This window comes from Psittacula echo (genome assembly GCF_963264785.1).
Source record: "Psittacula echo genome assembly, chromosome: 1".
Lineage (NCBI taxonomy): Eukaryota > Metazoa > Chordata > Aves > Psittaciformes > Psittacidae > Psittacula > Psittacula echo.
The window spans coordinates 137,533,030-137,557,948 of NC_137735.1; the positions used below are offsets into that span (position 1 = coordinate 137,533,030).

The window sequence follows — 24,919 nt, forward strand, 5'->3', positions numbered from 1 at the left end:
CTTCACTAAGGGGAAATCCTGCCTGACCAATTTGGTGGCCTTCTATGATGGGGCTACGAAACTGATGGACAGGGGTAGAGCAGTTGATGTCATCTACCTGGACTTGTACAAAGCCTTCGACACTGTCTCACATGACATCCTTGTCTCTAAATTGGAGAGACATCAATTTGATGGGTGGACCACTTGGTGGATAAAGAACTGGCTGGATGGCTGCATGCAAAGAGTTGTGGTCAATGGCTCGATGTCCAGCTGGAGACCAGTAACAAGTGGTGTCCCTCAGGGATCAGTGTTGGGACTGGTCTTGTTCAACATCTTTGTCAGTGACATGGACAGTGGGATTGAGTGCGCCCTCAGCAAGTTTGCTGATGACACCAAGCTGTGTGGTTCGGTTGAGATGCCAGAGGGAAGGGATGCCATCCAGAGGGACCTTGACACGCTTGTGAGGTGGGCTGATGCCAACCTTATGAAGTTTAACCATGACAAGTGCAAGGTCCTACCCCTGGGTGGGAGCAATTCCAGGCACAGCTACAGGTTGGGCAGAGAAGAGATTCAGAGCAGCCCTGTGGAGAAGGACTTGGGGGTGTTGGTCGATGAGAAAATGAGCATGAGCTGGCTTCAGTGTGCACTCGCAGCCCAGAAAGCCAACCGTATCCTGGGCTGCAACAAGAAGAGCATGACCAGCAGGTCGAAGGAGGTGATCCTGCCCTTCTACTCTGCTCTCATGAGACCTCACTTGGAGTATTGTGTGCAGTGCTGGTGTCCTCAACATAAAAAGGACATGGAACTGTTGGAACAAGTCCAGAGGAGGGCCACGAGGATGATCAGGGGACTGGAGCACCTCCCGTATGAAGACAGGCTGAGAAAGTTGGGGCTGTTCAGCCTGGAGAAGAGGAAGGCTGCGTGGAGACCTCATAGCAGCCTTCCAGTAACTGCAGGCAGGCTATAGAGATGCTGGGCAGGGACTATTCATTAGGAACTGTATTGGCAGGACAAGGAGTAATGGGTTAAAACTGAAACAGGGGAAGTTTAGATTGGATATAAGGAAGAAATTCTTTACTGAGAGGGTGGTGAAGCACTGGAATGGGTTGCCCAGGGAAGCTGTGAATGCTCCATCCCTGGCAGTGTTTAGAGCGAGGCTGGACAGAGCCTTGGGTGGCATGGTTTAGTGTGAGGTGTCCCTGCCCATGGCAGGGGGGTTGGAACTAGATGATCTTAAGGTCCTTTCCAACCCTAACTATTCCATGATTCTATGATTCTAAGTATCCGCTTTCATGTGCTACTGGCCATTATTTGAGGGAACCTGGGCACAGCTTACTTATATTTTATTATTAAATTACTTTATTAAATAAATGATCAAAACAACAAAAATAATTTCGTATGTAAACAAAGGAGATATATCAAAATGTTGAAGGGGGCAGTTTAAACTTCTTAGCTCTGTTCTTTTTGTCAGTGTAACTTCTAGCTGAATTCTAATGGCGGCATTCACCAAATTCTAATGACTTCTGCTTAAAAGGAGATACTTAATAGTTTTAGGTTTTTTACGTATTTCCATTTCCTGCTTCTCTTCCAGATGGGACACTGAAATACTCTCAAATGGGGACATAAGACTAATTTTCTTCTTAAGGCATTGCTGGAAAGTGCTAGATGAAATACTGTTATGTACAGAACTGATCTCATGTATTATTTACACAGCAGTTCAAAGCTAAGGTGAAAACTAAAACTGCAATTACAAATATAAATACTAAGGAACTGAACAAGTACATGGATAAATACAGATACACTGATCACAAAGGTACATAATTAGCTACCAGAACAGATACTAGCAAGAAAACAGCCCACATGAGGAATTCTTTGGTACAAAACACAGAACAATCCCATGTCCTCTTATAAGCAAACTCAGAGTTTGGAAGGTATAAATGTAAATCAGCTTGTCAAAAAAAACACAGCTACAATATTAAGAATCAAAGACATACCATCTCATAGTCATATTTCAAATTCTAGATTTCTTGGGCAATACCTGCATGCATATTTTCTAAAGCACACTATTTTTCCAACATTAAATCCACAAATCATATCCAACAACAAACCTGTGAAGCATATCCCAACACCTCTTCATGAAAACATCCCCACTTCTGACTAAGCACTGCTAATGTTCTTCCAAACAATCTTGCATTTGCTGGAAACAGGCCCCTGGCTAAAGCACAACAGGCATATACTTTAATAATCTCTTGATTACCTGGATACAGCCTGGAACACCTAATAAATCTGTCTATTTTTCAAGTGGAGTGGGATTGATTTCCCCAGGGTTTCTTTGTCAGATCCATTTTAGTACTTAATATGAAGAGAAAATTATCAGAGAAGGTCAAATCTGACATGAAAAACTAGAAGGAGTACAAACTGATGAAGACTTCTGCTACATTTAAAATAAATGTACATTTGCTTTTTCTTAGGCCCTATCTTTGCTCAGTCTTTATTTAACACTGCATATGCTTCATAGCTTGTAACAAGCTTGCTAACATACTCAAATAGCCAGGACTTTCAACATTTGAATAGTAATTAAGTAAAAAACGGGATGCTATTTTTTCCTACCATTTTGCTATCAGTAAATAATCACAGGTATCTATCACATGACTTCTTATTGCAGAAAATTACTTGAAATCAAAGGTCTAAACAAAAGTTTGAGACACTGAAAATTTTAATCCCCAATTGTCTAACCAAGTTAATTTAATGAAGAAATTTTCCATTCTGCCTATGTTTTCTATTTTCATGTCAACTATCAATAGTACAAATAATTGCTATATTGCCTTACACGTAAGCTTAACCACTGGTAACAAACAGCATAAAAATGTCTTGTTCTAATCCTCTTTGTTCTTTAATTTAAAACCAAAATTTGTTAGGAACTTGTACTAGATTTTTGCTCTCACTGTAGTATCAGGGATTTAAAATACTTTTTTTAAAGAATACTAAAAAATATAGGCAAAAGAACTAAATTTTTAAAAAGGCAAGAAGACAGCACTAATGCTACTACAAATAGTTAAATAACAGACATAGCCAGATTATTAAAAATGTAGATAATTACATTTAATATGGATGAATGTAATTATGCATATTCATTTTCATATTCCCTACAGTGAATATTTACCTCAAAGTTTAAAATGCCCTTCAAAGTTCTAATAGGAAATCTTATAAAATGCTTCAACATATTACTGCACAACTTAAAACTGTAACTAAACGCAGTTTGAAGAAACTGCATTTTTCAGATTTATCTATAAAGTGTGGCAATACTGGCAACGTAGTATACTGGGCATAATGCGATGTCCTATCATTCATCAAGCTTTTATCACAGCATTTAGTGCTGAAGACTTTAGCTCAGCACCTACTTTCTCTCAAGTTTCAGGGTCAGATCCTGCAAATTTTGCAGGATCCAAAACCAGAATACAATTTTTATTCTTGCAAATATTGTAGAAGGATGGTTTTGACAATTTCTTTGGATAGGCTCATGTGTGAGAATTTCTCACATAATCTCACATTTCTCACATTTCTCATGTTTAATCTCCATTAGACAATGCTACACAAAACAAAGGAAAACAAGGCCAAAAATACTTTTGCACTTCACTATTGAAAGGAAGTAAAGAAGAAAGTGTTTTTTACCTGAGTCTCCACACCTTGCTCAAGCAACCTTTTAGCCTGGTTTTCCACCTCAAGCCGAGCTCTTGCAATAAAAAGCAAGTCATTTTCAATTACTTCTATTCCAGAGAGATCTATCCCTTGAGAAAGGTAATCTATAAAAGCAACAAAACACCGATAAGGATGACATAGGATAATGGAACATCTTAAACATACTCAAACACTTAGAATTTACTGTTAGTTCCAAGGGGTATTTTTACATACAACAGTTGACAACAGAGTACATCAAAGTAATGCATTATACCAGAAAAAATGAAAATCAGAAGATTATTACTCAAGAAAACCTGGATTTTTGGCACAATGAATTTACTTCACTGCACTTCTCTTAGACCCAGACATTCCTGAAGAAGTGCAAAGCATGAGTTCTAGGAACACCAGAATCTCAGTCAGAGGGCAGGAAGAAGCAAGAAGTCATCTCCTTGTCCCAAAGGATTAACCAGATAATTAAACTTCTCTAACCAAATATTTGAATAAGCATAATTTGCTCCAAGATCTGAAATTCCAGATGTATTACATTGGAATAGATTTAAACTACACTTCGTCTATTTAAATTGCACTTCTAAACATCTGGTATCAAACATGGAAAAAAGGCAAGAAAAGAAAACTTAAAAAAAAAAAAAAAAATCACAGAAACATCACAATATTTATTATCATCGTTGAAACCAGAGTCAGTAGGAGAGCTGCAGAATAGTGGACTGGACTGGTGACTGCAACAAGAAAATCTATTTAAACTCAACTTTTGTCACTGCCTATGCAGATCTGGCCAAATCGCTTCATCTTTCACTAATAACTGCTTATTAACAAGAGCACTCCAACACGTAGAAAACCAACACTTATCTCCCTTTATCAAAGGAGGCTTCAATCTGTGACATCCCTTCTCCCAGAAAAATTCACTTTCTTTTAAAAGGAGTGACACTGTAATGCCAGCTCTTTGGACTATTTAGGCTTTTCATGTGGGACAACTTTAGTTATGAAACACAACCAAGGGCGTAAAAAACAAGGTTTTCATGCTGTCTGAGGTCCCTGACCTCTCTGTTCCCTCCTGTTGGCTCTTTGCTTGATCTTGCAGTCCTTCCCTAACCTAACTGGTGACCTGTTCTTGAAAGAAGGACTGGAGAATGGATGTCTCTTTCCATATGTCTTTAATTTCTTAGTGACACTCACTTGGGATGCAGCAAATGTATATTCAGTTTCCTTCAGGCTAACAAAGATCTAGAGCTTATATTGGGCTAGAACTCAAATCATTCAAATATTATGCAATTACACCCATAACTATTGCACACTTTTGCAAATCAAGCCAACTATGGCCACTGCTCTGAAATCCATGTTCCTGGAAAATGGAAAGCACAACCTCAGAACACCTACTGCTTTAGGCTCCTCAAAGAACAGACACATCTCTCCACTTAAAATTACAACATAAATTAGGTGTGAAATGGATGATCAAATTTATAAAATTAACATGTCTGGTTACCTTAGATTAGATCTGCAGAGAAATGTAAAAGCAGCCTAGAAAACCTTTATGCTACTGCTTATCTCCAAGATAACGCAGGACTATTCTCCTTTACCCAGTTCTCAGCATTTTGCTCAATCAAGCAGGTCATCCACTGCTTCTTTTGAAAGAACCCATAAACCCAACAAAACAATGGCCAAGGCATTCCACCCAGTGTCAGATACTTCTTCACAAGACAATGTCACACTATTTCCATTTCCAACCCACTATGACTTCCTACTGTTATCTTCCTTTTATGTCCTCCCAGTAAGTTTATTAAGACATAGACCTAAATTCCAACTAAGCTGACTGACCTTTTAATTCTTCGCCACAAAACTTTTCACCTTAGTAGCCAATTATTTTTGTTTATTCACAATAAACTAATCTAAGCATCACATTAAATTTAGCAACCACATGTTCACAACTGAACACAAAGTTCCAAGTGAGTCACTTCACAGCTAGGCAGAGAAGAACATCCTCATACCTGCAGACGAAAAACACCAAAAAGAATGAAGATACAGAAACCAAAACAAAGAGTTTAGAGAAATACTGCACAAAGCTTAGTAAGTCATAAAGGAAATCAACACTCTTAACAGTACAGTCTGTCAAAATAGGCTTTAGCCTACTAAGAATAGGCCTGAAAATGCTTTTGACTGTATGCATTTGTTTAAAAATGGATCAGAGAAGTCAAAGGACAGCCGAGCAGCATGACAGCACACCTCATGCTGTACAGGCTGTTAACGAAGCCCTATATGCAGGCATGCTTACAAAGCTGCTTTTGCTAGGGACTACAGCAGCCACACTTACTCATTACTTCCCTGCAACTTTTTGCTGTGACTAAGCTTAATAACTGCAGGTGGCCTTGCATCAGAACCTATTAAGACTAATATTAAACCCTCACTAACTTCAATTACTAATTTCAATGAACAAGTGTCTTGAATGTGGAGACTAGTTTTCTGACCCCTTCCTCACAGCTGCACAGGGAAAAAAGTGTAAACAGCTTACCACAGAGTAAGTCTATTGCCATACTGAGTGCTGAAGAAATTTCTTGGCAACGTGAAATTAAAAAAGGTGCAAATATCAAAGACTTATATAGCCCACAAATACAAGATCTGCTGTGGAGTTCACTTATGTCATAAAATCATATTCTGCAACCCCAGGCTGCTTAAACAAACTGAAATTAAAATATGGTTCTGATCTCCTAAATGCACAGAAAAATCTGTGGAAGAGAACCAAACAAGACACTGTTTCTCCCTGCTGCATTTTATCTCAAAATCTAAATTCAGCCATTTCAAGCGCTAAAAATCTAATCTTTCTGATGTTTTTAAGAAAGGAACAGAAAGACCATGCTGTTTTGGCTTCTCCAGATACCTCCATCTGTGCCTTAGACTGGAAGCCACCTCCTGCTGAACTGCCAAAATCTGCAGCTTTGTTTCAAATTTCCTGCAATCCTAACAAAATTAGGACAATTGCTTGGGGACAATGCATTTCAGCAGGACCTCAAAACAGAGGGTATTTCTGCAGGTTCCATGGTTAGACATCCTGCTATGGATGCTCTCAGTTGCTGTTCTAACCAGTAGGAAAGCCTAGCAATCATATTTTACCGTTTACAGAAGAAAAGCAGTTTTCATAAGGATAGCAGGTTTACAGCAGAAACACCTGCAAGTGCTGTCCTTCCATTCATATGCAAGAGCAGAAGTTGCAGCACAGGCAGGATGTGCACCTTCTGATTGTTGTCTAAGTAGTCAATATTAGAAAACTCTACACTTGAGTATTCTCAAGAGTGATGCTGCTATAACAGAGAGCACAACAAAGCCAAGCAGGAGGGCAGCTGACAAAGGGGCGCAGAGATCACAGGCAGAACCATGGTGCCTTTGGGATCCATTTTATTTAAAACATTGCAGAGGAACTCACACATTCCAACCTGACAATTCTAGTTAGTAAAGAAACCACGTCATGTGAAATACAACAAAGATACTCCTAGTTACTAACGCAGGGACCAGGAAACATAGGATTTTACTTCGGGTGCTTGTGCAATCCTTACTCTGCTTCTTGCCATGCACAGTCAGTCAATAACACTATGGTCATGATCAGAGGTGAGGGTGACATCGGTTGTAAGGTACTTGTGTCTTCTCAGGAATCAAGCACACACAAGGGCATATCTTCCAGCTAGCTCAGACTCGGCAGACTGGGGCCCAGTTTACAACTTGTCGGCTCTCCTTCTGCTTTAAACTTAAAGCCCTAGAGTAAAACTAATACTCCGTTAGCAGTAACAGATTTAGTGAGTACAGCATTTATAACTGCCATTCTACCTTATCAGATTTAAAAAGCACATATTTAATATTTTGGTAACCTTGATAAGACTTGTGCTTTAAATTAATTAGAATCTAAATATCTTATAACATCTCATGCCAGGGCAAGATGCAGTCAGGACAGGCATTGCCCTCACACCAGCATGGCAAGCAGCCTCGCTGCTCCAGCCACTTCTGCTCAGTGGAACCAGAGAGAAAATTAGAGGAGGGAGCTACAGTCCTGTAGCCACTCCACTACCTCTCATCCTCAGGTAACTGTAACTCTTTACATAGGTTCATAAAAATAAAAGCAAATCCTTAACTCTCCCATACGGTGCTAGTATTGCTTCTAACTATCACACCTTATTAAGCTTGGAAAGCACAGCTGGAAATTACTTTTTAAGGACTTAAAATACAGACTGCCTGCTGAATCCTCTTCTTGAACAAAAATACTGTATGTCAAGTCAGAATACACTGAGCCCTAGGAATCAGTGACATTTATAACCTACCTCTGCCTAACAAAGGGTTAGAACTTTGTATTTCTTCAAGGAAAAATATTTTGGTCATTCCAATTTGAAATGTTATTGATTTACTAAATGTAAACAGCTTCTCTAATCTACTGGCTGAGATGCTTAAAAATGCATTTTTCAAACCCAGTTAGTTATGTAAGCAGAGTTTAACAGACAGCAATAAATCCGATACACACACAGTACATGAGGCAGAAAAACAATACTTAGAGCAACAAGGTTAGCTTTCCTTAATCTAAGTGACTCAACAACGTGGAATCTTTCTATTATGTAATCTCATTTTTTGACCTCTGTATGCAATGAAGACAGGAAAAAAAACCTTTTCAGTATTGTATTGAAGTATGTTTTGTAAAAAAGGTAGCTATGAAGCTAGCACCCCTATGAGCTCCACAAAAAAAACTGTATTATGCTCTTCATTTAGTCTGAGTTGTTTGTGAGCTTTCGTTAGAACTAGAGAATCAACAGAAGTCTACCAAGGACAGTCAGGTGCACTAACAAAGAGGAAACCAGGACAGCCAGTAATAAACCAATGTGATTAGACTGCATCACTCAAGAGGCTACTTCAGCCAAATGAGAAATCCTTCCATGCTCTGAGACGTAACCTCAGTAATGCTAATAAACTGGAGAGGAAAGGATATTTGAAGAGCTGAAGTGGATTCCCTAGGAGCAAACACCTAAGATCAGCACCACCACCTCAACACATAACTCTCAAGATTCCGATGACACATTCAGAGGTGTTCCATTAGACATGGGGGAGGTGAAATAAAGGAAATTAAGCCATTCCTGAAATTCTAAATAAAATCACAATCATAAAATCATAGATTTTTGTTTCTCTGTTTGGGGCTTATTTCTTTTGCATGGATCAGTTGTTTTATCTTGCTTCTGCAGTCTCAGTTGCAGAAAATGTTGCTGATATCTGTACCCTAAGGCCGTTCTTTTTCTGTAATGAAGAAAAATTAGAATTCTGGAAGAAACTACTGACTTAAATTCCAAAAAGTCAACAGGTATCAAATGATACCCAAGAGTTCTGCTGGGACTTAAGTATGCAGAACAGGAGAGGCTACCAAAACATGATTAAGAAATAGTACAGAAGACTGCTACAATGCAAACATTACAGTGCATAGAGCACAGCATTCATACTGAAAATTTCTCTCAAGGTTAACTTAAGCATCAGAACAAATTGGTTGAAACTGTCCATTAGAAATGGCACATTACAAATAAAGACCATCAAAATGGAGTAAAACTTCAATGTTATTAGTACTTAGAGCTGATCTGAGTGCAGGCTGCCCTTAACAGAACATTCTCTAATTTCCACCTCCATGCCCTGAACCTGCTAGCCTGTTCTTTCACTGCAACCCCACCTGCAAGTCTTAGCACTCATGAGAGTTTTTTGAGTTAGCTTTTATCTAAAGGCATTCTCTCATCTCGTGCAGGATGCAGACACATAAGAGCATAGGGAGAGAACAGAAACTCACAGGCAGGATACAACTTCCCCTACTTGGTGGAAGCTTGTGTGCTTTGGTAGAAGATGCTCATGAAACTGAATCTAAACTGTATTTGCAATATTTATTTCTGCCACACAAAATTAGAAGGGACTGGACAGATATTGTAAAAAGCATATGATATCTTTAATGAGGGAGAATTCTCAATAATGATAATCAGTTTCAGTTTTTAAAAGGGTTATTAAACATTCAGTCTTCGGTCCTACAGAAGTGCCTAGATACAAGCACAAAACAAACAGAGTGGACTGATTTGTTAGAACTGCTGAGGACCCATTTGAATTTTTTCCATATGCTTATAAAGTAATTCAAAGTAATTTACTAATTCAAATGGGCCACAAATCTAATCCAGCATGCAAACTTCCATGGTCCTAATGGAAATGGCGGTTACAGCCCTAGCTACTGAAAAGCAAGGATGAGATTCTGTTTGCCTCACTTGTACCTGAACCAACAACGCAGGACGCTGCTGGGCCTGAATATGTCTGTTTGGTTTTATCAATGCAGGTAATACAAAACTAAAAACAGTCTTAGAACAGAGCCTGGGATCCCAACATCTCAGCAAAAACCCAATGCTCACTCTTTGGTGAAAGCAACCTAACATTTGTATCACATCTTTATTCTCTAAGTGGAATACGCAACACCCTAACTTGAAGAATAGTCTATTTCTTGAAGGCACTTGTATCTTCCACATAACTGACGCATAGAGCAGGTGGGGAATGGCAAGAGCAGGCACATTTGTATGTCTTCAGGCTGGAAGATGGTGCCTCCAAAAAGAACCTTTCTCCGTGTTCTGATTGGGCTAATTCTCCACATAGGCTGAAATGACTGCCTCACACTCTGCATCAGGCATCAAAATACTTGCTCAAGCAAGGCTTATATTAGGCTTTTAAATCAAGTGAAATGGATTCCTTTACAGTTACTATGAAACAATGTCTTACAGTCAAGTTATACAACATGAGCTCCTCACAAAAAGATGTTTATTCCTACGAAAACTGCACAGATTAAGTTGCCTTGCGAAGTATTCAAAGTAAGAATGTCACTGCTCTATATTATGCACTGTATACAAGATGCTATATATTTTATACATAAACAAAACTAGTAATCTATGTATCTACAAAACCATTAATATTTAAATTACTAATTTTGATTTTTTCTGCAGGTGTTATGAATTCACTACTAAAGAGGAAGAAAAATTTATTTCTAAAATGCCAGTTACTTACAAAACTCCTGCTCTGCTTCCTTTTCCTACAGGACAGGATTCCTGCAAATATTTCCTTTCCTTAGTGAAACAATCAAGACTAAAATCTCTCTCTGTCGCTAAAATGAAATTAAGTTCCTGTGAAAACTGATCTTTATTTAATCAATTTCTCCATCTTAAAAATTAACTATTCATATGCATAATACATAAGGCTTCATTTTTTAGCTGAAGGTAATATCAAGTGAGGCAAAACTGTCCTGCTGGAGCCAGAAATGAGTGGGGCCAGTGGTGCCGTATTTCTGTTTGCTTTCTCAGATAGCATGTTAACATACCCTTGCTGTTTAAGTCCAGGAAAGGAAATAAAATGTACTAGATAACCCTGTATAGTTTCTGACAGTTATCCCTAGTGAAGGGAAACATTAAAAATAAAACAAAGTAAAACACTTCTCAGTTTTTCATCAACAATCACATGCCAAGACTGGTTTCATTTTAAAGAAATTAGGTCAACAGTACCAAAACCAAACCAGTGCAAAGCACATTATCCAAAGAAAGCAAAACCTGAATCACTTATTTAAACACAGACAATTATGTCATACTGCAAAACAGACCTGTCATGTATATTGTATCATCACAGAATGGTTTGGGTCAAAGGGGCATTTAAAGATCATCTAGTTCAACACCCCTACCATGGACAGGGACATCTGTCATGATATCGTGTTGCTCAAAGCCCTGCCCAACCTAACCTTGAACACTTCCAATGATGAAGCATTATCTTACCTGATTAAAGCTTTGCTTCAGAAGAAAATTAGGAATTCAATAGATCACATAGGTATGAAATAATTTAACTTCTTCTAGCATGTTAAAACAAAGGGAAAGCTTTTAGGTGTAGAAGCAGGTTGCAATAAGAAGGAATGAGTTGTTGTCCTGCACTCGGGATCATCTTTGCTTCCTCCAAATGATTTTTGCTGATTTGTTTAAAGAACATGGTTTGTGTAAAAATATATTGAGTAGGGCTTAATATAATCTATGACCAATCCTATTTAAAGAGGAGACTTGTCGCTTCTCTCCAGACTGCATGCATAAAACTCAAAAAACACACCCCAAGTTGACAGCAATACTGGAGGAGCAGTGACGAAGACCAACTAGTTATTTTTAACATTATATTAAAGCTGCATTTAAATTGTCTTGATGGAAGAGTTAATTCCTACTGCTCCCTTAGCTGGAAATCAGATGCCAGGCGGGACCTAGAATTGATGGAAATGAGTTTGGTATCTATTTTTATCATCATCACTGACTTAACAATGAGCACCATATTTTGGAGACATTCCTGTGAAAATGCCATGATTCAGAAAATAGCTTAACACACCAAGACAAACATTACTTAGGTCTAATCACAAGTTATACCACACTACTCCCACATTCACTTAGGCCTAAAGCAAGAGCTGCTGAACTCCTTTAAGGTTCCCCCACCAACGCATCATTAGATCCCCCGACTCAACCCTCCCCTCACCCCTGAACACTCACAACCTTGCATAACCACAACCTACCAAACCTGCCACTTTCTATTTTGCCCACCATCTCCTCAACTCCCTGGACTGCCAGGCTCAAAGGGCAGTGGGCAGTGACTCCACATGCAGCTGGTGCTGGTCAGCCTTGAGGCTGGTACTGTTTAATATCAGCGTTAGGAACCTGGGTGATGGCACAAAATTAACCTTCTGCAAGTTTATGGGCGACGGCAATTTGAGGATGTGCTCAGTACCCTGGAAGGCACAGCTGCCATCCTGAAGAACCTGTACAACTCTGACAAATAGACATAAGGAAACATCATGAAGTTCAACAAAAGCAAATTCAGCCCTGTTCACCTTGGGCATCCTAACAGGTCAGGTGCTCACTGGCTGGAAAGCAGCTTTGTAGAAAAGGACACAGTGGATAGTAAAGCAACATAAATCAGCAGTATGTCCTTGTGGCAGAGGCAGCCAACTGGGTGTAGCTAGCGTGTAGCCAGTAGATTGAGGGAAGTGATTGTTCTTCTTATTTGGCACTTGTAGGGCCACTGTACTCACTGCCTCCCAGAACGACTGACAAACTGGAGTGAGTCCAACAGGGAACCACCAAGACTGAACATGAGGAGAGGCTGAGAACTGTGTTCGTTAACACAGAAAAGAGATGTTTAAGAAGAGATGTAACTACTGTCCTCTGCTACTTAATGGGTGGTCAGCAGAAGACAGAGCCAGACTTTTCTCAGAGGTGCACAAACACAGGACAAGAAGCAAGAGACAGAAGCTACACCATAGGAAATTCTAATTAGATATCTGGGGAGTGCTGTGTATTTGGGTGCTGTACACCTTACCCATGGAGGATATTAACCCACAGGAATGCATGGTTGTCGTGGTTTAAGCCCCGGCTGTAAATTAGAACCATGCAGTCTACTTCCCCCCCACACACTCCCCAGAGGGATGGGGAGGAGAATCGAAAGAATGTAACTCCCACGGGTTGAGATAAGAACAGTCCAGTAACTAAGGTATAACACAAATCACTACTGCTGCCACCAATAATAATAATGATAAGAGAAATAACAAGCGAAGAGAATACGATACCGCCCGCCGGAAAAGAGCCCGACAGAAAAGAGGACGTGCCCTTCCGGGTAGCTCCCAGTTACATCCCTGGGCATGACGTGCTGTGGTATGGAATACCTCTTTGGCTAGTTTGGGTCAGGTGTCCTGTCCCTGCTTCCTCCCAGCTTCCCCTCCTCCCTGGCAGAGCATGAGACTCACAAAGTCCTTGGTCAGTCTAAACATCGGTGTTATCATCTCTGTTCCCAGGCTGAAAGTCAAAAAGACAGTGCTGCAACAGCTACTAAGAAGGAGAAAAACTGACTGCTACTGCTGAACCCAGGACAATGGTTTATGTTTTAATAAAATTAAAATTGGTAAAGCATGAAACATTAAGATCTAGAACTCTAAAAAATCACCCTGAGCTTCTTAAGCCTTCCCTCAAAACAAGCTAATTTGAGAAACCTCCTCAAGAGCTCTCAAAACATTTTTAGTAACTAAAACTGCACTTTTTCTAAATTCTCTGTGATAAGATACTCCCAAAGAACTGTAACATTCATGCCATTCATCAGCAGCATTTGGATGGAGCTGAAACCAAATCTACCCTAAATATTCTATATCTATTCAAAAGAAAACTCCTTACACCAAAACCTATACATTACAAGTCCCTGACATGAAATGAAAGATACATAATCACAAAAACAAAACCAGTATCTTTATCATTTACAAAGTCCACATTTTAGTCTGATAATTAAGATTGCTCTTCAGTAAAAATAAACAGAAAAGAAACCCCACTTCTCCATAATAAATTCACTGAAGTTTAATTTAGAAGACGCACAGATAAGGAACTGCTCTTCAGATATACGTGGACTTTCAAAATCAAAATTATTGTGGCAACAAAGCAATAATACCTCTGCAAGTCAATACTCCTTCTGAGCTTTTTGTTGGAGTAAAAATAAAGAATGTAGCCAGCAAAAAGCTAGTTGTCCTATTTCTGTTTTGAACAGACTTCATAATATCACAGATGCAAAGCAACGTGTACAGCATATGTGAAAAAGATGGAAACAGAAAGGGGGACAGAAAGGTATAATGTAGAACAGGAGAGACAGACAGCCCAAGTGGGGGACTACTAAATAAATGAACTTACAGGCTGAAAATCATGAGAATGGTAGTATGATCAAACATAAGATACAGAAAACTATGAAGGAATGTAGCTTGTGAAAGAATACCAATACAAACCAGTTTGTACAGTTTGGTCTTATTACTCCATGAGATTAATTTAGTGCCATCATCTGCTTTCCACCTTGACAGTTTCCTCCCTACCCCCATCTAAGCCCATAGCTTTGCACTGCTTGCTCATTACCAATGCCAACAGCATTTCTGCTCAAATTTCAGGAGAACATCCAAGACTGGAAAACGAATGGGTGAATAAAACTTGTTTTTAATAAATTTAAAGCAGACATTAATCAGGATTTTTATTGTCAGTGAAATATTTCATAAAATCCAAAGAGGTGAACAATAAGCAGTCCTTGAAATGGAGCACCACATCAGTATATAAAATGAAGCAGGATGAAAAGAAATCTACTCTCACATCTGCAAGAGATAATTGCATTGAAAATATATTGCAATTGTATCATACACCCATGTAAAGAAATTATGCTCTTCCAACTGTGTTACTGGAGTGGCTGAAGAAAACCATCTCTTTCCTAAATGAAGACAAGGACTCATCTAAATGAAAGTATATGATTTTGTCTTTCTGTTACTTACTTCAGTGACTAAAGCCATGAAAGCAAGCAAAATAGTTATGAGTAGAGCGATGTAAAAGATAACAAATTTACATGTTGGCAGCTTTTAAATATTATTGATATGTTATCATTCAATAGCTAAGTAGAAGTTCTTAATATAGAGCATTATGTAAAGGTACAGTGACTCAGTTTCCATCAGTACCATCCCATGTTGCAATAGGCACAGGCAATGATAAAAGAAAGTGAAGGAAAACGGATGATGTGTTTCAAAAACCTTAGTCAAAAATAACTTCTTTCAAACATCCCACCAGTTGCTGAGACATCAAATTAGCTGACTCTTAACTGAATCAGTGCCCTCAAAGCAGGGCACAAGAGATATTGGTTCATTTGTGTGTTTTAATTCATGATGTTAATGGTTAATGACCTAATTCTTGAATACTTTCGTATCCTGATAAAGGTATACATGGACAGTTACAGACTTAAAGTGTACAAGTCTACAAGTACTGAGTGGGTTATTTCTAGCTGCACTTCATTTTTTCACTTCAGTGAGATATAGCCTACATTTTTTGAGGTTTTATCATTATTTTTGCACTAAAACATGCATCCAAAAATGTCAGTTTGTACATGAGAGAACATGGATCACTTCTAATGCATGCTTGTAAATGCCAGTAGATACTTTAAGATCAGTAGAGCTGCAGCTCTGTAAAATCAAATTAATAACCCATGTTGCTATCTTGGCCCCTGGATAAGTGGAAATACTACTTTTTTCTCTAATATAAGCTGTAAATATTTCTTTCATATTCCTCTCTCCTTATGGGTCTCTCCTGCCACTTTTCAACACCCACCATTCACCCCTTTCATACTTACACCTTCAGGAAAACATTTCTAAAAAGGCAGAACTGCATTTTCTTTAGCACCAGCTATGTTAACTCCCTCGGTACTTTTGAATATATGTAATTTTTGTGTTTAATAAATGCATACTTAATTCCTCCCACCTCTTTCTTGGCATACCATCAATAACTTCCTGCAATTAGCTGCAGATTTACTTGATTTTATCATCTTTACAGTCAACAGATGTTGCATAGGCTATAAATCACCCAGGTTTTATGTACCTCACATACTCTGTGGGAGAACAAAGTGAACCTTGTATTATCCAGAGTGCTTCTGTAGGCATCTTGTATATAACAAAATTGTAAAACATTGTGCAATATATCTGATCTCCTACAGACAAGCCTTTTTAAATTTAGAAATCAGCCTGTTGCAGAAACCTGCCCAGTCTGCCAGAATTCTTGCCAGTTCTTCTAGCAGTAACAAAACTTAGCAACAGTACTTAAAGATAGGCAAGAAAAGAATGTTGTTTGAAAGCCAAACTTAACAGTGTTCAGATTCCAAATACTTGCATTTGAAGTTAGCCTCTACAGATGCCTTTTGACCTTCCAGTAGAAATATAAAGTATTTAACCCTGACACAAAGACTGATAGCAGTTATGCCTGATGATGCTTTAACACCTTCTATCTCATACAATTTGGATAGTGAAACTGAAAAAAGAAATAACTTTAAACACCACCACCACCCCCTGACAATTTGTTGCAGTTTGCTAAAAAAAATTATATAGACACAAATCAGTGAAACACAACTCTCACCCTTAGCACTTACTGTAATGTTTAGCTGAACCTGCAGCAAAAGAAGAATGCAAACAAGCTGAAGGAAGTGCTGCAACCCATCCCATGAGTTGCTCTGCAGTGTTCACCATAGCCACCAAATCTGCTAAATCACAAACCTGAATCATTGCTCACCTTGAAACACCAGAGAAAGGGGATTTGAACAGCACAACTGCACAACTGCTCCTCAAAAATGGAACAAAAACCAAATAAGCTCTTAATACATGCTCCAGGTCTGCCTTTAGACAGTGGTGGCACCATAACTTTTCTGTGATCTGTGAAAGTTCTTCAAAAATCTAAACAAGTATTATGATTTAGCACTCCTAGTCTGGGCTCTTTCACACATATTGATCATGATTTTTTCCTTGAAAAAAACATATTGTTAAAATTAGGAAGTACATACGTGTATGAACATCTAGGATTGCCATGAGTTAAAATTTCATAAAATTGTACTTAACTTCTCAATACATTAAACATCGATGTAAACAGAACGAGAAGCCGTAGTTTTTCTTCTATTACTTTGAAAGAGATAAAAAGGAAAAGTGAAGTTTTCTCAGATGTGGTACTGATGATATGTTAGAGTTCTACTGTCCCTACTGCCACACAGACACTGACTTAGAAATGCACAGCTTCGGTAGCAGAGTTAAAGACTGCCTATTCAAGGAAGCAAATAGTAAGTTCAAGCAAGTCTTTCAGTCGTTAAAGGCAGAAACTGTTAACAGATGGGTGATAACATTTAATTTAGCAAATAACTTATTAAATAAATAATGCTGATACTTTCTTTGTAGAATTACATAATTATCTTTGAGCCAATTATTGCTACCTACATCTGTTCGCCAATTATATCTAATAATTAACACAAAGAAAGTTGAACGGACCAAAAAAATGGGCTGCTTGAAGGATAAAAGATGCTTAGCATTTTAATACTTCAAAATAAAATTGAGAAAACACAGACTCATTGTGCACTCATATGATTTTCCCATAACTTTTATTACAGTTCCTATAATTCTAAAGAATATTTAATCTGACAACAGATTCTTCTCAAGCCTCACAAAGGGGAATTCACTGCTCATAGTTACTAATCACTTCAAGGTCAGGAAAGAAACAGATACTTCTCTAAAACTAACATTACAATTGTTTAAATTAAACACTTGTTCCTTCAGGGGGAAAAAAAACAGGGTAAAAACAATTTCTCAGTGGCATATACTGAACTTTCATATAGGAACCCAATCCTGAAGTAAAGAAATTATTACACTGCACCACAACTAAGATCTACGTCTTTCCAACATCCAGAAGTTTGTCAGGCAGAACCAAAATAATAGAAAAGTGAAAATAACTACTTATCTTTAGCAGAAAATTAAGTGAAAATTATCAGTGATCTTCAAAATTAACTATGGATACACTCATGACTATTTATCGCTAAAACACTAGAAATCAAGAAGTAGCAGCAAAGCATCTTGACTGGAAACATGACAACCTCTGTAATCAATTCCAATATGTAAAACTCCCTATTGCCAACTACACCTCACTGGGACATCTCTGCTCAGAAAGCAGCATATAATCTCTAGATCTCTAGAAGCACGTAAAACGATCACAAACAGATCCTAAGAGACAAGATACTGGACTAGATATGTTCTTGGCTATTAGCTTCCTTGACTTGATCTTGCCCTTAGGATAGCCAAGCTCCTCTTCCAATACAGAGTACCAAGCCCAAAGCATTGGAAAAGTAGAAAGCAGAAGCTCCACAGAACAAAAATTTATGGTTTAGCAGTATTATGAGCAATGCTACCATGGCAGTCCAGATACTGTGACAGACCTAGGAGGCAGGAGATGGCCACTGCAGATGGAAACAGACTAAGAACACAGTACTCTGGCTACAGCATACAGCAAGAGTCCTCCCACTGCAAAACTCTATTACATTACCACTTTATATTTCTTGCTGTTTTCTGATCCAATTAAAGTCATTGTAAGTAATTAAAAAGGTGGGATTAGCTGACTGCATTTCAGGAGACATTACACAGATGCTACCTGCAAATAAAATGGCTTATTAGGACTCACTGAAGTAGAGGAACCTGGCAGAGGCTCATGTTAGCCTGCCCTTAGAGAGGCAGCCACCCTTGGTTCTGCCCGTGATGGCCAGCACAGCCACCAGTGGGCTGCTGGGGCAGCTCTGATGGATTGCAGCTTTTCCCCTCTCCAAGAGCATGCACTGAAGAGGAAATAAGGCTCTAGGACAAGGAATTACAAGAGTACAAGTATAAAAATTCCAGATTTAACAGAGTTTCCATTAGTTTTACACAAATGAACTAAGACTGAAAACTGCACCCTCTGCAAGGCATTGGCTCTTTTTTTTTCCCTTTTATTCCATGCTTTCATGTTGTTATAAATGAGAATTCAAAATTAAATGTATTGGTTTTTATTTCAGTAACTGTTTGGAAGCAGCTATTGCTTCCTATTAGAAGAAAAATATTTGAATTATGTCATATTATGTTACAAAATAATTTAGAGGGAAAAACCAAGGAAGGCCTATCCAATTCCAAAGTACACAACTCTTACGATATATGTTTTGTTATAGATTTGTCATGAACTGGATGAAAAACAGGCTTCAAAATGTCAAACCTTCCCAGAAAGGAACAATTCCAAGTTTCATATAACTCTTCTGAAGACTCATTTTCATCCACAAAGTGAATTATGCTTGGTCTGACTTGCGCTGAGTTATGCAAGCAGAGTGAGGGATCAAGGCAAATTGCTAGAGTAAGGGAAAGCAGACAGGTCTTCAAAGGCATTCTAGGTAAGACAGAGCACTCCTTAGGAGCATCAGGATTCAATAATAAAATTTTGTACTTGATAACAGGAAATAGGAAAATAATTTCATTGGCTCGTTTAGAGAATGCCAGTTTTCCATCTTCTCATGTACAACCACAACAAAGAGTGGCTCGTGAAAACAGAAATAATTACTCTGAGTTCATACGCCACTAAAAGTTAATACGGCAGAAAAGTTTTGTAGGAAGCCTGTTGCAGGGGTAAAATAAGCTCAAACCAATTCCAATTTTAGAAATACAATGAGATGAAAAAAGTGAAATTGAGTGTCAAAGGCCCCACTGCAACCAAGAGGGATGTCTGTCTGGACTCACAGGGGAATCATGTTAAGTTAATAAAATGCACAAATCACCAGAAGTACATTTCTGAAGGAAAACAACAACAGAGAAGGAAACAAACAATCCCTGGTCTGATAAAGCAGAACATTTCAGAATACCTATAGCCATGTTTCACGTATTTGAGGACCTGGATTTTGGGATTCTAAGGACTGTCTGTACGCATGTTCTTCATTCTACCTGTATTCTCCGAATAACCACTCACGCTTCTGTGAGTCCTAGCTTCTTTACCCTCTGCCCCAAGTAAAGCTGGATAATCTGGTGGACAGTCAATAAAGAGGAAGCAGAAGATGGGGAGATGGAGAGATAGACCTAATCACTGTTCTTTTCCTGGAAAACAACATCCTGGATAGCAAACATCAGCAGCAAGAGTGCCAAGAGTTAAAAAATGAGTCAGCTCTCAAGAAACCATGGCATGGTTCTAATTCTTCTAAAGCAACATTGGTATGTATATTTTACTTAGTTTCTCCATTTCTGAACTTCTAGAGAACAATTTCCATGGTTTTCAGAAGTCCTGAGAACTAAATGGGATCTTTAAAGTTCAGATTCTAAAAATTTGGAAATGTATTTATTTTAAGTAACGGGAGATTTTCAGTCCCACATTGCCACATGCTAGCCATGCAGGGGTAGAGGCAGAGTATTGCCTTTCCCTTTCCCAGAGAACATGGAGTGGCTGGGCCAGATCTTCAAAGGAATTTTCGGGGGGAAAAAAAAAGGGCACAGTGTGAGAAGTCTGGGCCTGATAACAAGGGAAGCTGTAGTATCCCCACTGGCAACTGATACAGTTTTTGGAGAAAGGTAAGAAGCTGTTTTTCAGTTACACTTCTCTCACTTCTCCTCCTGAAAGCAATCACTTTGCTGGCTCCCCTCCAGTGAGGGCTTCAGAGGAACCAGACGATTCACCAGCAAGAACCATACGGACAGTTTGCAGGCAGAGGTAAGAGAGAAAGCATCTTCAACAGGAAAAAAAAATGCAGACCAGAGATTCCTCTTGTGTTATGAAAGGGAAAACATACTGGGACACTGAAAGACCTTGAGAATTACTGGACACTGGAGGTGTAGTAAATTATAGGATTCTCCCATCCCTTTTCACACAGTGTGGATGGGAAAAAAGATCCCCAAAATCTACATATGTGTTCTAGCAGGATTCCAGCAAATCACAAATCCAAAAACTTCCAAACCCCCCTTATTAGGTAGATTTCACTTTGCAAGTGTGTTTAGAAATTGATAACTACCTGACTCATCTTCACCACAGAAGAGTTATTTCATGGTGTATTATTAGTCACCTGCTATCATCAGTGTCCTCTGAACCCGTTTTGAGACTACAGAGCACAACATAAATCTGCCACAGCTTTTTGACACCTCCTGCCAAGTACTTGCTCATATTCTGCAAAATCATGCAGACTATTAACCTTACATAAATTTTAAGAAGCTGGGTCTTCCCAAAAGCACATGCAGAGTGCAGACCTTCACAGTTTATAATAGCAGTGACCAAGACCAAAACAGATACAGAAGGACCATTAAAACCTCCACCTGAATTCAGGCACAGGCACAGCACTGCTGTACAACTGCTGTAAAAGGACATGAACTGAAATAAAGTCCATGAAAAATAAAGGGTGCTGCAACACCTTAATAAAACCTCTATAAAACCTCTCCTGGAAGGACAGCCATACACCTCATGTCTCTTTGCCTTATCATATCTGAGCACTTACAGCTAAGTGGAAGCACAGCTCATTTTGCATTCAGAAATAAATTTACCAGATAATCCTAAATATTTTCAGTACAAAACAGCATACCACCCCTGACAAATATCTTCTTTATCTTCAGCACAAGGTTCCTAAAAGATTCAGAACTAGTTATCATAAGATTCATACTGAGTCAAATATTAATGTAAATATTTCTAAGAACTCTTAGCTTTTAGTTTCAATTTAATTATTTTATAGACTTGCTTAATATGTCTTTGCTTAATACGCTTAAAATGTTTTGACTAGTTCAGTCAATGTTGAACAAAGAAAAAAAAGAGTGTAAATGACTTAAGCAAACTTCTTCATCTGGAAACAGTTTTCCAACACACTCTCTTAGGTTTTCTGCCCATCTGTTAAACCAGCCCCATCAAATTGTTTTGAGGACAAAAAAGGGGGTTAGAAAAAAGACTCACAGTATTCTTTATGACTCATCCAGTATTTTTCACTAGCTTTGCTTACTAAGTGTAATACAGTTGATTCCATGTTCTGTTCTTTAATGAAAGAGTTATATTAAATCCAGCTCTATATTACAAACTTTTCCTACTGCAGCATCATGGCGAAGAAGTGAAAGGTCCACAGTATTTCTGTACCAGTGTACAAAAGGGCTTTTCCGACTGTGATTTATCCCATTTTATTCAGGAGCTAACAGAGACTACATTGGCAAAAATGCATTTGCCCCACTACGCATCTGCTGAAAGAATTATCTAGAAGAGCCATATCAGCAAAATTTTTCTAGTGTGTATCAGTCCTAAGCTACTCTTCAGCACTGAAAGAGCACAACGTCAGAGTATGCACTGAGAGGGCTCCGTAAGAGTCACCTATTTTGATTTCCAGCTAGCCCCTCAAGCACGCATCGCCAGGCAGACAGCAAGCTGAGAATTAAGAATGATGCTGTCACACAGCAGTGCATGGGCTGCTGCTCAGCAAATGCCTATTCTAAGCAAACTGATCTTCAGCACTGTTCACACTGCAATCAAATTGTTCTGATGTGAATTAATATTTCATCAGTTTTCAGAGTGTAATAAAATAACAGAAACAAACTACTGGACAATACCTGTCATTTTGAAATAAGAGTCTGTGCAAATTTTTCAAGTAGGTCAGACCATTTGACCTGAGACACTTGGCTAGAGACAGTTATTGTAGATGAGCTATTTTTATCTTAATGGCAGCTAACAGCACAGATATCCAGTAAATGAGCCCAGTATGTTAAAAACAATGTCACGGCAAGAAAAAAATAATTCAAACCAAATTCAAACTACTCCATTTAATGATTGTACAGGCCTCATAAAAGAAAGTACATTAAATAAGCAGAAAAAATCGATATGACCAAGAGGCACCTGCATATTGATCAAGGAACAAAACTGAAAAGAACTACGGCTGATGCTTCACCCAAATTAGCTGCTTCCCCTCACACAGCAGGGCTCATCTCCACGATTCCCTTACACCCCAACCCAGCAACTCTACAAACTGCTGCTCTCACTCTTCTCCAATGCCATAAGTTGTTCAAACAGCATTAATACTTATATTAGATGCACTATACTTGTACTGTTGTATGAAGACATAATTATAAATTCAAAAAGTAACAATAGATGCTTGGTGGATGGATGAAGAATGGAATTGTAAGTCAGCTTCTGACAGACGGGATATTTTGTGCTGCGAAAAAAAAGCTAATGAAGAATTATGTAAGAGTTTCAAAAATATGTGACAAGGAAAATGACAATAAAAATTAGAGGTGTTCGGGGTTGGGGGGGGGGAATTATACCGAAATTTCTTCAATGCACTATGTATACAAAAGACTTTCAGCTCAAAGATGAAAATAATTGGAAGGCTTAAAGACTTTGCAGATCTTGGGATAGAATAAACTCTATAAAAGAAGACAATGAAGATGAAACCATTATTTTTCAAGGAAAAGCTGCTCTGCCGTTGACTCTATCACTCCAGTTGCTCAAGGTTTGGGTTTTTTCTTTTTATCTCTAACTTGATTTTTTTTTCTTAAAATGTACTAAAAGGCCTACAGAATTCAACAGCGTTAACACACTTAAGCTTTATCAGACTTGTAATCTTACTTAAAAAAATCAAATTAGTTTATTACCTTTTATTAAACTTCCCATTTGTAGTTGCAGAAATGAAGTGACAAAGGGTGACAAAAGGATCTTGCAAGCTGTTAGCAAAACAGCTATGTTCAATGATTCTCTCAGAGTCTGTGCCAAATTCATGACTTAATTTTCTCATCCACTTTCAGAAGTATTTAAAACCATAACATACACCATAGTAACTGCAGTCCACAGCAGCAGATCTCCCCATACCTATGTGCAATGTCAAAAGAACGCTACCACAATGAAGATAGAGCAAAAATTAATTGGCAAACATTATTTTCAGAAGCACTCATTAGAATTATGATGGTCTCTTTTAATTGTTCATGTCCCCTATCATTAGTCAAAAATTATTCTGTCAAAAGCAAATGTTAAATTGACCCAGGTTTTTAATCAGTCCATTTACCCTTTCTGAGTCATGCCATAAGGTCAGCTTTCCCCCACTCCTCTGGAGTTTGCTGAGTGTTCAGAGACCTCCAGGGGAAATGGAGAATAGTAATGATTCACACACTTACTTGCATATAATCTGACTATACTGTAGATTTTAAGAAAGAGAAGATACTGATATCTGGTACCAGACCCAAATCTCTTGGGATTCAGTTCAAAATCAGTTTATGCTACCCATCTAAACCCCAGCCACTGTGGCTCCCTTTCTCCCACATCTCTTAGCCACATTGTCTCCTCCCCTCCTCTGCACCTATACAAGCGTTCTGCCAAAAATGACCCCTTTAGCTTTCAGCAACGTCAGCCCCCTGCATCAGCACCTCACTCTTCCAGACATACATGCATCAGCACCTATATAGAAACAAGTACCTGTGTGTGGCAGAGATGCAAGAATCACAGCAGAACAATTTATATTAATTAACCAGATGCAGAAGCCAATCTTTAATCCACTGTGTGTACGAACCTCCACATTAAAGCAACAAAATACAAAACTCTACAGTTTTGGTCCATACTGACATCAGGTTTCCACCATCTTATTCAGCAATTACTGCATCTATTCTGGTTTCCATCTACTCAGTAACTAATTAACACATGCATGCAATATATAAATAAACTACTGCACAAATTAGCTGTGGCAAAACCACTCAAAATTTTCAAGGCTGAAGCGCAAATTCTTTAGAGAACAGAGTTGAGCAAAGTAACAAACTCAGGAACACAAAGTGGTACTGAACCTGGTACTGGAACAAATACCTTCAGTAAGGCTAACCTCTGTGTGGAAAAATTAAAGGACCTTTTAAATTGCAATTAGAGAAATCCAAATTATTTAGATAATA

The 24,919-nt window shown here is 38.5% G+C and overlaps 1 protein-coding gene across 1 annotated transcript in view; it reads right to left on the minus strand.

Annotated features, from left to right (window-relative positions):
- The window catches only part of COG5 (component of oligomeric golgi complex 5), a gene marked incomplete at its 5' end in the record, with an annotated part of 193,097 nt that overhangs the window by 109,797 nt on the left and 58,381 nt on the right, over positions 1-24,919 (minus strand). The window contains one exon of the mRNA XM_080615705.1: positions 3,652-3,782. Coding sequence (XP_080471831.1) covers positions 3,652-3,782 — 131 coding nt within the window. The remainder of the gene's footprint in view (positions 1-3,651; positions 3,783-24,919) is intronic.